The following is a 12,242-nucleotide window of genomic DNA, read 5'->3' as shown; positions in this document are numbered from 1 at the left end:
AAGTCTAAAAATACTTAAAATAAAAATAAATGCATAAATAACAATATGCACCCAACAGAGAATAAATGGAAAGAACAACCAAGAAAATTCTGTAAAGGAACAGAAACAAGGGCAAGCTGTTATATGTATTTGTAACTTATTAAAACATTACGAAGCTACGGGATTCAGAGCCGGAGAGCACCTGCTCAGGAGCAGACAGTTCACTGGAACTGTACAGAAAGTAAATGCAGAACCCGAACCTAACAATGCTGCAGCATCAGGCCCATCACCTACCAAGCACTGGCCTAACTTCTCAAAAATGCCCATGTTGTGAAAGACAAAGAAGGGCTGAGAAGTCGTCCAGGCTGAAGGAGACATGTGCACATACACGCGTGGGCTGCATGCCACACAGGTCCTGGACGGCCTGCTTGGTGGAGGAGGATGGCTGAAAAGAGGTGACTGGCAAAATCTGAACACGGAATATGTATTAAATTCTAGGACTGCATTAATGTTATGTTTCCTGATTTTGATAATTTATATTTTACTGCAGCTATATGTCAGGGAGTGTCCTTGTATTCTGACATCCAGGGGCTCGATGTCTGCAACTTAGATCTACCTATTTCTCTAAAATGTGGAGGAAGCAGAGGGAGGGAAGAGAAAGAATGATAAAGCAAATGTAGCAAAAAGTTAACAATTGGTTAATCTAAGTGAAGGGTATATGTGCTATTCTTGCAACTTTGTGTAAATTTGAAGTTATTTCAAAATAAAAAATTAAACACAAACATAAGCAAGAGTATAGATTTTCAGTACATGATAAAAATGTCAATTCAAAATCAGTGAGAAAAAGGAGGATAATTACTTACAGGGTACTATGACAATTAGTAAAATAGAACAACTAGAGAAACAGGTGAATATTTACCTAAACTCAAAATATAGAAAGAAACCTCTAAGCCAGAAAACAGTGAAATAAACCTTTAAAGTAGACTGACAGGGTTCATTAGATGAAAAAAAAGTTATCTGTGGATTTTTTAAAAAAAGAAAAATTAAAAGGCAAATGACAAGTTTGAGAAACATGTGTAACAGAGAAGGAACAATTTCCTTAACACATAAAGAACCCCTACAAACTAACAAGAAAAATACAAACACACAAGTAGAAAAATTAGCTAAAAACTTGCATAAATAACCCACAAAAGAAGAAATATAAATGGCTGATAAATAGATTAAAAAATTTAAAATTGCTCCAAATATAAGACATTTTTAAAAGATGCATTTTTTAAACTATTATGTTGGTAAAGATTTAGAAAATAATACCTAGGTAGGTAAAGCTATATAATAAAACATATATATATATATTATACTTTGTAATTTTGAAAAATAGCAGGAAACACACTGATATGTTACTGGCAACTATGTTGAAATGCTAAAAGTTGGAAACTTTTTAAATTGTGTTTACTGTATTTTGAAGTTTCTGTTATGAAATGAAGTATTTAAGCAATCAGTAAAAAGTTATTAGAAATAAGTTTCTTACGTAAAGGAGTGTTACCTGAGTTGTGAGACGGGGTTGCAACGGTCCCAAGCGTGCATCAGGTGCCTCACCTGAACCCTGGGCCTCAGGGGTAGGAAGGGGGTGATGAGGCAGCTTCCCTATAAACGAGATGAGGGAAATGGTTTGTCCTCTGTGTGCACGTCACTTGGGTTTCTCTCGTGGTGAATTCAAATACTCAAGAAGAACAGTAAGTACCTCTTCAAAACCAAAGTCACTTCTCTTTCAAGAGAACTTCGGGGGTGGACACCTGTGACTTATACAACACACACCAGCATTTCAGCAGACTTCAGAACACACAGAAGCCTTCCACAGCAGCACATACCCCTTATGCAGCTTCTCAAAGTGGCAGTCATGAGCCATCCATTAAGAGACCCAAAGACATACCCTCTCCGCAGCAGAGAAAAATAAGAAGCAAAAGTTTAAGTATATACACTTGAGGATTATTCTTGTAATCAATGCTTCAGCAGTCTTCTTTGAAAATAGGCGTAAACATCTTAGATTAACTTTATCTAAAACTTTTTTTTGCCGGCGGTGGGGGGTGGGGGACTAACTTTGTTTTGCATGACACAGAAACAACCAACCGTAACTTCTCAGTTGCACTATTCTTGTTATGAACTCTCATCAGATCTTTCACTTTTGAAAATTATTAGTAAGTTAACCATGGCCATGTTAAGTCTTTGACATCTCCATGGACAAAAAAAATGTTGTCTGCCATTTCAATAAACAAAGAATGTGGCCTGCCACCAAGCTATCAGCCTCTGCAGCCACCCCAACTGTGCACCCTGCGGGGATTTGGGATGGAGAAAAACAGGACACTGTCCCTACATAGTTAAGATGCATATCAAAGGAATGATTTCAATGGGCCCAAGGTCTTGCATCTTCCCATAGGTAGAAAGGCACTAAAATCCTCGAGGTGTCTGCTTTTTGTGATTAGCAGTAATCTTTTGATGTCTCACTACATATATATTGTTTCAGCAAAAACTCCTACACATTCTTTCTCCTCCCTGACCTCTTTGGAACAGTCTCTCAGATCCATCTGACAGGCTACCTTCCCAGACTACAGTCCTCAGTAATGTTCTTGAATAAAACATAATTCTCAACTTTTAGGTTGTGCATTTTTTCTGCAGTGAACATCTACAAAGAGTTTGTTTACTTTAATGGAAAAAAAATGAAAGAAAGAAGAAAAAGGACAGAAAGCTTTACAGTCAGGTCAGCACAGTGGGAAAAGACTGTGCTTACAGGCATTGCTTAGACCACCGTGAGGCCATCCCAGTGGACTGACTCAGGATTTCCAGAACCCTAGTCAAGAAGCAGATGGACCATTGAGACCTCAGAACCAAGACTGAGAGGAACAAGGATTAACCACCTAGGACTGAAGGAACCAATGAGGGACGAGGCAGCTGTTGTTGGGAACACTATAGATGTGATTTTAATGTTCTCCTTTCTAGATATGCAAGGAACTCTTTCTTTTCCCCCTTAAGCTGTCTGTAGTCCACATACATTTAGTGGTCTCTGGTTTTGTAAACTGAAATGAAACATTTCTAAGTGGTATCTTGTTCTCCCTGCCCGAGTCCTCCAGAACTCAGAAACTCCTGTTGACTATTCTTACTTGCCTGACAATATAGTAATTTGCATAGGCTCAAAGAGAATCTGTCCTTGTTTTTACCAGGATTTGACTGGAAATGTGGATTATGCAGCCAAGGCCCTGCCTGGGCAGCCAGAGTTGAGAATGATACTCATTTAATTATCAGGACCCATTGCCTGTAAGGATCTGTGGTTGACTTCATGGAGCAATGCTCACAAAGCCCTCCCTCCCAGGATAACTGGCAGGTGCCAGGCTCACAGAGGGTTAAGGAAGGTCATCTCCTGGCAGGTCCAGGAACCTCAGAATATTTTGGAAACCTCAAGAAAAAAGGAATTTTCTCAAAATCACCAAGCAGGTGAAACATGGAGAGTTCTTGGCTTCCTGGACTCAGGACAACAAACAAGCTTTCAACAGTCCAATCTGAAATCGTGATGGAAAGTTCCAGCAAAGCAAACTCAAGAAGTCTAACACCGTGAATTAACACTCCTGCTGCGCCTATGGAAACGATCAGGCCAAATGATACCAGACTTGTTTTGTGATCAAGAATAGTCGTTGAGATTATTTTTCTTTTTCTTTTTTCTTTTGGCCATGCTGTGCGACTTGTGGGATCTTAGTTCCCCAACCAGGAATTGAACATAAGCCCTCAGCAGTGAAAGCGCAGAGTCCTAACCATTGGACCGCCAGGGAATTCCCCGAGATTATTTTTTTATCAAAAGCTGAGAAACTGTAGGGAGGGACTTCTCTGGTGGCACAGTGGTTAAGAATCCGCCTGCCAAAACAGGGGACACGGGTTCGAACCCTGGGCCGGGAAGATCCCACGTGCCACGGAGCACCTAAGCCTGAGCGCCACAACTCCTGAGCCTGCGCTCCAGAGCCCACAAGCCACAACTACTGAGCCCGCATGCCACAACTACTGAAGCCTGTGCACCTAGAGCCCGTGCTCTGTATCAAGAGAAGCCACCGCAGTGAGAAGTCTGTGCACTGCAACGAAGAGTAGCCCCTGCTCGCCACAACTAGAGAAAGACCACACGCAGCAACGAAGACCCAAGGCAGCCAAAAGTAAATAAATTAATTTTTTAAAAAAGAAACTGCAGGGAAAAAACTGTGTTCCAATGGAAACTGCATAGCCTACTGCGCACCCTGAGGAGCTATCAGGTTCTTGCCTCTCATTGTGCCTGAACTACTTTACAACTCTGGAAGTTGACAGACACGCAAACTACACCTTGTCCCTTGGAGTTTTCATGGGCTCCCCCTCCCCCCGTTAGAGAAACCAGTTCTGCCCCATTTGCAATTCAATTCCTTTACTCCAAATAAATTTGTGCTCCTGATTTTTCCTTGGAATTGCTTATAACATGTGACTGATTTCCTCACTGTTTAGTAAACAGAAGAGAATTCTAAACACGGGATCTTTTTTTTTTTTTTTCGGGATCATTTTCATATCTGTTTGAGAGCCATATTTTACTTCTTTCTGAAAATTACTTTTTAAAACCTGGTTAAAGAAATATTATTAAATGTTATTAAACATCAGAAAGGACACTGAATAATATGAACCATAATGAGCTATTAACTGTCATGAACACTTCTGCTCTAAGTAACATGGCATGAAAATTGATACAACACAATGGTGAGGAGGAGAAATGGACAGAAATACAAGAGCAGTGCAAGATTTTAACACAAAGATCATGGTTCTTGGCTTTTCAAGTTGACGAGTATAAAGAAGTTTAGACAGAATGTTAATAATTGTATTTAAGCTGAGGCGTCCCAGCACTGGAGCCTACAGGCTGTTGGGTGGGGCTGGGTCTTCGTGCCAGGGTGGTGGTCTCCAGGAGAGCTCACGCCAGTGGGTGTTCCCTGGTACCTCCGCCACCAGTGTCCTTGTCCCCACAGTGAGCTGCAGCTGCCTCCCACCTCCTCGGAGACCCCCCAAGACCAGCAGGATAGTCTTCGGTATTTTGCTCATTTGTTCATCCATGTGAACATAAAATCCAGTTTGTCCAGCTCCTTGAAAAAAATATGCTGGGATTTTGATCAGTTTGAGAATTGACGTCATCAAAAAAGTAAACTCTCTGTATCAGTGGACATACTATATCTCTGTTTATCTAGGTCTTCTTTAGCATCTTTAATAAAACTGTAATTTTTTTCCAATAAGAAAAAAATATATTTAATAAGGCTGCTTAATAGAACAGAATCAAAAGTAGACTTCAACTCATGCTTAAAAATAACTGAAGGAATTCTTTTTTAAATAAATTTATTTATTTATTTTTGGCTGAGTTGGGTCCTCGTTGCTGCACGCGGGCTTTCCCCAGTTGCGGCAAGTGGGGGCTACTCTTTGTTGTGGTGCGCAGGCTTCTCATTGCGGTGGCTTCTCTTGTTGCAGAGCACGGCTCTAGGTGAACAGGCTTCAGTAGTTGTGGCTCGTGGGCTTAGTTGCTCCGCAGCATGTGGGATCTTCCTGGACCAGGGCTCGAACCCACGTCCCCTGCATTGGCAGTTGGATCCTTATAAACACTGCACCACCAGGGAAGCCCACTAAAGGAATTTTGAAACTCTCTCTTGTGAAAATTAACCAAGGGAATCTCACTAAGATGGAGTGGGAGACCAGAAGGGGAGCCCTTATGCACGTCCCACTCACATCAATACAGATCCTAACAGAAGAGACTACCTTGCATCTCCATACGGAAGTGACACTGCTTTACTGCTGCCTGTGGGAGGAAGACATTCTCCTTGCCTGGCAGCAGCCCAACCAATGAGAGATCATTACAGCTCAGCCAATGAAAAACCACTACACTTTGAACCCCCATTTTCCTCCAATGGACTGTTTATAACGGCTCCCCACAATGTCCCCTTCTCCTCTATAAAAGAGTTTCCTCTCTTTTGCTTTACCCGACTTGCATGTGGTTCACCATAGTTGTATGTTCTGAACTGCAATTCTTTGCTGCTCCTTAATAAACTCGTTTTGCTGATAAAAATAACTGTTTTAGGTTAACATTACATGGAGGTCCAACCGAGATCCAGAGCAGACCCCTGACAACCCCAAGGCTGGTGAGCAAACAGGTGTGGTACCAATAGAGCCCACTGAGCTCACTGTTTTTCTAGTCACCCCTGGAGTTTGAGGGTAAGCTTTTCTCCTGGATCTGAGCTCCACTCTTTTTGCATTTGGAAGCTCTCTAGGCTTTATCTGGGATCTGTTCAAAGGCTTCATCCTTTTTTGTTAAGGCCTTGTTTTGTCCGTGAGTACTCACTTGGCACTTCAGCCGGACTTGAAATCAGGCTGTCCCTATTGGAACTGTGCTGGCATTTGGTCCAATTCCTTTTGGAACTGGGCTGTTCCTATTTGGAACTGTGCCATTCAGCCTCTGGCCTGATTCCGTTGGGATCAGGCTGTCCCTACTGGAACTGTGATGCTATTTGGCCTGCAGGCTGTTTAAGAATTACCTCTTTGCTTTAGAGAAAAAAAAAAAAAACTCTCGAAAATGGGATCCCAGTTATCTAAATGTCTTGAGGGCACCCCACATTCAAGGACCCTGTCTGATTTTATGTTTAAAAACCACAGCCCCTCCTCCTGCACATTTCTATGGGGAAATTTCAGGCTCCCCAAACTTACCTTTCTTAAAACTATATTAGCCATAGCTCTGAAATCATCAAAATTAAACCGGGTGCCTCTTTTGGTTGCTATTTTGAGGCTTCCAAACATTATCAGGAATTTAAAATTGCTTCCCTGCAAATACAATAATTACATTAACTGAGGCAAACAATTAAAGAAAGACAAAATGGCTCTGAAGTCTCACGCTCAGCTCCCCCAACTCCTTTGTCCCTGGTGTCATCTTGTTCATCCTCCCACCCCTGCTTCTTTGTCTCAGGCTCTGCCACCCTCTGAACCTATCAGAACCTGCCCTTTAAAGTGAAATATTCTGAGGGTCCAAAGAGACCCCAGATTACTTATGTTCCCTTGAGGTAGGGTGAATTGCCAGACGCAGTTAAAGACTTTCCTAAAGTAACTGAGGGCCCCCCGTAGGTTTGCTGGAGAATTTAGCATAGTTATTCAAACCTACCAGTCTGGTTTCTCAGATTTATATCAGTTAGTTTACATGCTTTTTGAGGGGCAAGCCAAACACTGGATGAAATTAGCCGGATGGAAACACCCTGGAGGGGATTTAGAAAAACAAACCCCTAGCTTCTGGCAAGAGGTCAGAACGTGCTGAAAACCTCCACCAGCAATTACAGTCGTCTTTCCTAAGCCTGTTGATGGGAATAAAATTTAGGTTTTCACACAAAAATCTGATGAACCTGTTCATAACTATTATAATTGACTTCACATTGTTTTTAAAGAAAATTCTGGTCTTCCTTCAGATGTTCAAACCACTCAGATACCCCCTATCTCCATACTTATGAATGGGCTGAACCAGGATCTTTCTCTTTTAAAAGAACAAGGGTGGAATGGGAAATTACGTCCACTCTAGACTTAGTTAACTTGGCAAATTAGTTCACTCGAATCCTAGATGAATCACCTAAAAGAAAGACCACTAGGGCTCCCCTGGTGGCGCAGTGGTTGAGAGTCCGCCTGCCGATGCAGGGGACACGGGTTCATGTCCCGGTCCGGGAAGTTCCCACATGCCGCGGAGCGGCTGGACCCATGAGCCATGGCCGCTAAGCCTGCGCGGCCGGAGCCTGTGCTCCGCAACGGGAGAGGCCACAACAGTGAGAGGCCCACGTACTGCAAAAAAAAAAAAAAAAGAAAGACCACTAAATTCTTAATCTTCAACTCCCGAAAATGAAGGCCCCTTAACAAAACCCAAAACCTTCTAGTTTCTGCTATTACTGTAAAGAGCGAGGACACTGGAAAGACTGTTACAAGTTTAAGTGTTTCGGGCATCTTCAGGCCTCTAACCAGCCTTTCCAATATCCTCTTAACTCCCAATGAGGGGCTCCAAGGAAGGACAGAGGCTCTCCCAATCCTCTCCTTGAATCAGCTTGGAGAAGCCACTCTCCAGATTGGGAACGAATCTCTCTCTGTCCTTACAGACACCAGACCACACTCTCAGTGCTCAGCCCCACTGCTAGAAAGGAGCCCCTGCCTCAAAATACTAAACTGGTCCAAATACTGGGGGATCTCTAATGCACCTCAACAGGGTCCTGTTTCTGAACCTATTCCCTTTTGCTTAGACCCTTTAAGAGATACACACCCTCTTCTCCTTAGCTCCTCCGTCCCTATTCATTTAATAGGCTGAGACTTCTTGGAAAAGTATCATGCCTGAACTTCTTTCTCCCAAAAGGGGGAAACAGTTCTAAAATTTGACAGTCGCCATCAAAATAGCCACCAGGTGAATTAAATGATCCTTTGACATCTTTTATTTGCTCTGTCTCCAACGGTTCTGGAACTGATTCCGGAAACACTAATCATTTGTTCCTATTGAATCAGCTACCACTCTCCTTATGGGCAAACTCTCCAATTGGTATTGGCAAAATCCACAGTGTACCTCCCATCGAGATTCAAATAGATCCCTCAAAACCTCTCCTCAAGTAAAAAAGCCCTTCAAGGTATAAAGTCCATAATAGAAGACTTTGAGGCTTATGGCCTCATTATCCCCTACAGTAGTTCGTGTGGTACTCCTATCTCACCCGTGAGAAAACCCGTTTCCTCTCGTTTTACTGGACTTCCACGTGGTTCACCGTAGCTGCAGTCCTAAATGGCAATTCTTTGCTGTTCCCATTTTGCTGGAAAAATAACTGGCCATTTTTGTGTTTTAGGTGAACAATCCTAACCTAACTTGAGTGAAATAGAAAACCTGAGCCCATAGGGGCAGAACATCTGGCAACTAATCACCCTGATAATATGATCCCTCAAAACCCCCGGGACATGGCCAAAGCCATACTCAGATGGGAAATTCACACCTTAAAAAATGCAATTACTGGGCTTGCTTGATGGTACAGTGGTTGAGAATCCGCCTGCCAATGCAGGGGACACGGGTTCGAGCCCTGGTCCGAGAAGATCCCACATGCCGCGGAGCAACTAAGCCGTGAGCCACAACTACTGAGCCTGCGCTCTAGAGCCCATGAGCCACAACCACTGAGCCTGCGTGCCACAACTACTGAAGCCCACACACCTAGAGCCCGTGCTCCGCAACAAGAGAAGCCACTGCAATGAGAAGCCTGCACACCACAACGAAGAGTAGCCCCTGCTCGTCGCAACTAGAGAAAGACCGCACACAGCAATGAAGACCCAATGCGGCTAAAAATAAATAAATTTATATATATAAAAAATGCAATTACTAAACAAAAAAGAATGAAGTAAATGTTTAAGAAATCAGGGAAAGAACAATAAAATTATCCCAAGGAAAAGAATGAATAAAGATGAAATGGAAACTTCTGGTAAAGACACAGGAATCTACCCATTGGCTCCAAGCAGTCACCTTTGAGGAAACCCCCTGGAAGGTAGCAGAGAAATTTTAAAACACACACACACACACACACACACACACACACACACACACACACACAATGTAAATAAACACATCTAACATGCTCCAGAAGAGATTAGAAAGAAATAGGAAGAAGTGGTATTTAAAGAAACAATGGGTGAATGGATAAAGAAGATGTGGCAGATATATACAATGGAATATTACTCAGCCATAAAAAGAAACAAAATTGAGTTATTTGTAGTGAGGTGGATGGACCTAGAGACTGTCATACAGAGTGAAGTAAGTCAGAAAGAGCAAAAAAAATACCGTATGCTAACACATATATATGGAATCTAAAAAAAAAAATGGTTCTGAAGAACCTAGGGGCAGGACAGGAATAAAGATGCAGACGTAGAGAATGGACTTGAGGACATGGGGAGGGGGAAGGGTAAGCTGGGACGAAGTGAGAGAGTGGCACTGACATATATACACTACCAAATGTAAAACAGATAGCTAGTGGGAAGCAGCCGCATAGCACAGGGAGATCAGCTCGGTGCTTTGTGACCACCTAGAGGGGTGGGATAGGGAGGGTGGGAGGGAGACACAAGAGGGAGGAGATATGGGGATGTATGTAAATGTATAGCTGATTCACTTTGTTATACAGCAGAAACTAATACACCACAGTAAAGCAATTATACTCCAATAAAGATGTTAAAAAAAAAAAAAAAGAAAGAAACAATGGGGACTTCCCTGGTGGCTCAGTGGTTAAGAATCCACCTGCCAATGCAGGGGACACGGGTTCGAGCCCTGGTCTGGGATGATCCCACATGCCGCGGAACAACTAAGCCGTGTGCCACAACTACTGAGCCTGCACTCTAGAGCCCACCAGCCACAACTACTGAGCCCCCGTGCCACAACTACTGAAGCCCGTGGGCCTAGAGCCCGTGCTCTGCAACAGAGAAGCCACTGCGATGAGAAGCCCGCGCACCACAACGAAGAGTAGCCGCCACTCACCACAACTAGAGAAAGCCCGCAGGCAGCAACGAAGACCCAATGCAGCCAAAAATAAATAAATTTATTAAAAAAAAAATGGCTGAGAATTTTAAAGAATTGGAAAAAAAAAACACAAAACCAACCAACCACAAGTCTTAAGATTTAAAAAACATACTGATTCCAGAGCAGGTTAAATTAAAGCAGAGCAACTCTCATGTAGACACAGGATAGTAAAACAGGAGCACAAACGGATTAGATGAAAAAAATCTGAGAGCAGCCAGAGAGGAAAGGGAGGCCACCCACCAGGAAGGGGCTTGTACTAATGCTGGCTTCTCAGAAGACAGCAGGGTATTGTTTTTATTTTTTTTTTTGCTACGTTGGGTCTTCGTTGCTGCGTGCGGGCTTTCTCTCATTGTGGCAAGCGGGTCTACTCTTGGTTGCAGTGCACAGGCTTCTTACTGCAGTGTCTTCTCTTGCATTGGAGCACGGGCTCTAGGCGCACGGGCTCAGTAGTTGTGGTGCACAGACTTCGTTGCTCCGCGGCATGTGGGATCTTCCCGGACCAGGGCTCGAACCCGTGTCCCCTGCATTGGCAGGTGGATTCTTTTTTCTTATTTATTTTATTTATTAATTTTTGGCTGCATTGGGTCTTCGTTGCTACGTGCAGCCTTTCTCTAGTTGCAGCGAGTGGGGCTACTCTTCGTTGCAGTGCGTGGGCTTCTCCTTGCGGTGGCTTCTCTTGTTGCCGAGCACAGGCTCTAGGCGCGTGGGCTTCAGTAGTTGTGGCTCGTGGGCTCTAGAGCACAGGCTCAGTAGTTGTGGTACACGGGCTTAGTTGCTCTGCAGCATGTGGGATCTTCCCAGACCAGGGCTCGAACCCGTGTCCCCCGCATTGGCAGGTGGATTCTTAACCACTGCGCCACCAGGGAAGTTGCTATTGTCTTTGAAAAAGTTGTAAGAAAATGCTAATCAGAGGTCTCTTTCCAGCTACACCATCGTTCTAGAAAGTGGTCAAAATAAAATCATTTTATGAAGACAAAGAGTTTATTGCCCACAGGCTCTTCTTGAAGGAAAGACTAGATCCCTGAATGTCAGTTCCTTTCCCTCCCAGGCCCTCAGAAGAGATGTGTGAAATTGTGCATGACCCAGGGCTCCCGAGGGTCCTAGAGAAGCAGAGTGTGGCAGGTTGCTGACAGCGAGGGGCAAACATGCCAAGAGTTCATAAAATGTGACTGAAATCACTGCTTCTAAATTAATATCATTTACAGTAGGATTGGAGATCCTTATGTATGATCATAATTAATTAAATGTAAAGAGGTATTTTACTATTTATGTAAGTGTGCCCAATAAACAGCATTGGGTCAGCCAGCTAACCACTTAGGAAAAGATAAAGATAAATCCCTAATTTGTTCTTTCCTTTTACTAAATCATTTCTAGATGAATCAAAAATTCAGCAAGAAGAAAGTTGGGGGAAGGGACAAAAGAAATTCAGCAGGAAATCTACATGATAATGAGATACAAATGGCCAAAACACACACACACACAGAAATGTAAAGAAATACAAATTAAAACAATGAACTATTTTTACCTAACTAAATTGGCAAAAAACATTTTCTAATGTTTTTAGTTTCTGTGAAGCTGTGGTCAAGTAGGCATTTTACTGTTGTAAAAATGCCTGAGATGCGCTTGGGTGGGGGGTAGGGGTGGACTGGGGGCACGACCATGCCCTCCTGCGAGGCTG

The 12,242-nt window shown here is 43.1% G+C and overlaps 1 protein-coding gene across 3 annotated transcripts in view; it reads right to left on the bottom strand.

Annotated features, from left to right (window-relative positions):
• CCDC57 (coiled-coil domain containing 57) overlaps nucleotides 1-12,242 on the bottom strand; it is a gene marked incomplete at its 3' end in the record, with an annotated part of 106,544 nt that overhangs the window by 32,605 nt on the left and 61,697 nt on the right. For all 3 annotated transcript variants that reach the window (XM_079904002.1, XM_079904003.1, XM_079904004.1), the window contains one exon: nucleotides 1,523-1,623. In XM_079904002.1, the coding sequence (XP_079760128.1) occupies nucleotides 1,523-1,623 (101 nt within the window). The remainder of the gene's footprint in view (nucleotides 1-1,522; nucleotides 1,624-12,242) is intronic.

The sequence above is a fragment of the Stenella coeruleoalba genome (assembly GCF_951394435.1).
Source record: "Stenella coeruleoalba genome assembly, chromosome: 19".
NCBI classification, from domain to species: domain Eukaryota; kingdom Metazoa; phylum Chordata; class Mammalia; order Artiodactyla; family Delphinidae; genus Stenella; species Stenella coeruleoalba.
Note: the sequence above shows the minus strand (reverse complement) of the source record. Positions and strands in the feature narration are given on the sequence as shown.